The sequence below is a fragment of the Austrofundulus limnaeus genome, unplaced genomic scaffold (genome assembly GCF_001266775.1).
Source record: "Austrofundulus limnaeus strain Quisiro unplaced genomic scaffold, Austrofundulus_limnaeus-1.0 Scaffold18, whole genome shotgun sequence".
NCBI classification, from domain to species: Eukaryota; Metazoa; Chordata; class Actinopteri; order Cyprinodontiformes; family Rivulidae; genus Austrofundulus; species Austrofundulus limnaeus.
Genome location: NW_013952420.1, coordinates 2,660,532 through 2,662,441, shown reverse-complemented (window position 1 = coordinate 2,662,441; position 1,910 = coordinate 2,660,532). Strand labels below are relative to the sequence as shown.

Sequence of the window (1,910 nt, the reverse complement as noted above, 5' to 3'; positions counted from 1 at the left end):
GAGTGAGAAAGAGAGAGAGAGAGAGAGAGAGAGAGAGAGAGAGAGAGAGAGAGAGAGAGAGAGAGAGAGAGAGAAAGAGAGAGAGAGAGAGAGAAATTAGATCAGATGTAATGAAGGAAGCAGCGGCAGGAATACCAAAGAGCAAATGAAGGACATAAAAAATGTAATTAATTAAGAAGGGAATGTACATGAGTGGGTGGGATGCAGAAGGACGGTCAGGAGAAGAGCCAGAAGGGATTCGCAAAAGATGATTTAATACACAGGTTTAAGAAATAATGAAGAGAAAACAGAAAGAGAAACCATTGGAATATAGAATGACATGAGAGGAGTGGGACAAAACAGGAAACCAAAGAAGAGAAGAAGTAAAATGAAGATTTTTACAATTCCTGTTCAGAGTTTTAGACCCAGTGACAATGTGGTTAAAAAAACATGGAAGTTACTGAGGGTCTATAGTTTTGATTAATAACATAAAAAGTAAAACAGAGTAACCATTTCTGCTTTTTGTGAGGGTTATATTCACAAAAAAAATAAAAATTAAATAAAATAATAAAAACATGCTGGTGTAGCCTATTGCTTATTTTATCTTTTTACCAAAGTCCCTGCAGCACACTGTCACATGGAAGATGTGGTGCAAAAAGTGTAAAATCATGTAAATGTGCAACTTTTGACTTTTCTGCTAAAACCCTTGTTTTACAAACTGTGTCAAGAAGTTATTGTAACACCAAAGAAACCACTACTGCAGAGGGAGTTCAGCAACACTAGCATGTGCTTTCATGTTTCTTTTTTCTTTTAGTTTTAAATCTGGGGGTTAAAAAAGAGAAAGGATCTGAAGAATAAAATGATGATTTATCTTTTTCGAAACTAACCTTTAGTGCCTGCTTTATACCTTACACAGCGGCTCCTATGAAAAGAATGCTGACCTCAAATAATCTCCAAACCGAGGATCCAGTCTTATAGGATGATTTAAATTGTTATTAACTGATTTAAATGTTTCTCAGCAAAGGCAATGTGGCAGTCATTATCAGTTTTGCAAGCAAATCTTATAAAAGCACCAACTTGATTGTGTTTACAAGAGCATCAGCGGAGAAGATTACTTCTAACAACAAGAAAATATGTTGAAACTATAAATACATACACTGTGTTAAATGGCACATCAGAATGAGTGTAAAACTGATTTAGGCTCTGTAGAAACAGAATGAGTGTAATTGTCTTGTAGCACCAAAAACGTGTTTATTTCTTTAAATGATTATTCTCTTTGCTGGTTGTAAGTATGTGTATGTTCAGTTAATAATGTTGTAAAGCTGGCTGAATCATACTAACTTGTTTTTACCATTTACACTATAACAGTAAGTGGATTTTTACAGTTTAAGTTTAAGTTAGATGTACTGATATCTTCTAAAACGATGTTATTCTGTTATAACTCAACAGTTAACTTGTTCTGAAAGTACCAGTTCACATCTTTAGAAGTCAGGTTCTGTGGACAATTTACAGCAAACTCACATCTTACCTATTACCTTTAAAGTATTCAAACTATCTTTTTTTCAGGCTGACTTACATCTGATTAAGTCCACCCACCTGATATGTGGAGACAGGAGACGCAGCTATGAAGGGTGTGATTGATGTCTGAGCAATCATTCGGTTGGTGGAGATGCTGTACGGTGACGAGTAGAACCTGTGGAGCGTTCAGAAACATGAAAACTGTGATTATTAGCATCAGCAAACAAACTCAGGGAAGTGACTAAACCAGGAGGGAAGTAAAAATCCTCTTGAACTAAAATACAATTTCAATCCAAAAACATGTATAACAGGCAGCTCTCAGGCCCAGGCCACCTTGCAAAAGAGATCTGCTATCTCAATGGGGTTTGCCTGGTGTGTGTGTGTGTGTGTGTGTGTGTGTGTGTGTGTGTGTG

General features: G+C 36.3%; 1 protein-coding gene across 4 annotated transcripts in view; it reads right to left on the bottom strand.

Annotated features, from left to right (window-relative positions):
- Positions 1-1,910, bottom strand: part of LOC106514237 (RNA-binding motif, single-stranded-interacting protein 3) — a 199,289-nt gene that overhangs the window by 21,743 nt on the left and 175,636 nt on the right. For all 4 annotated transcript variants that reach the window (XM_014003398.1, XM_014003400.1, XM_014003399.1 and 1 more), the window contains exon 9: positions 1,576-1,672. In XM_014003398.1, the coding sequence (XP_013858852.1) occupies positions 1,576-1,672 (97 nt within the window). The remainder of the gene's footprint in view (positions 1-1,575; positions 1,673-1,910) is intronic.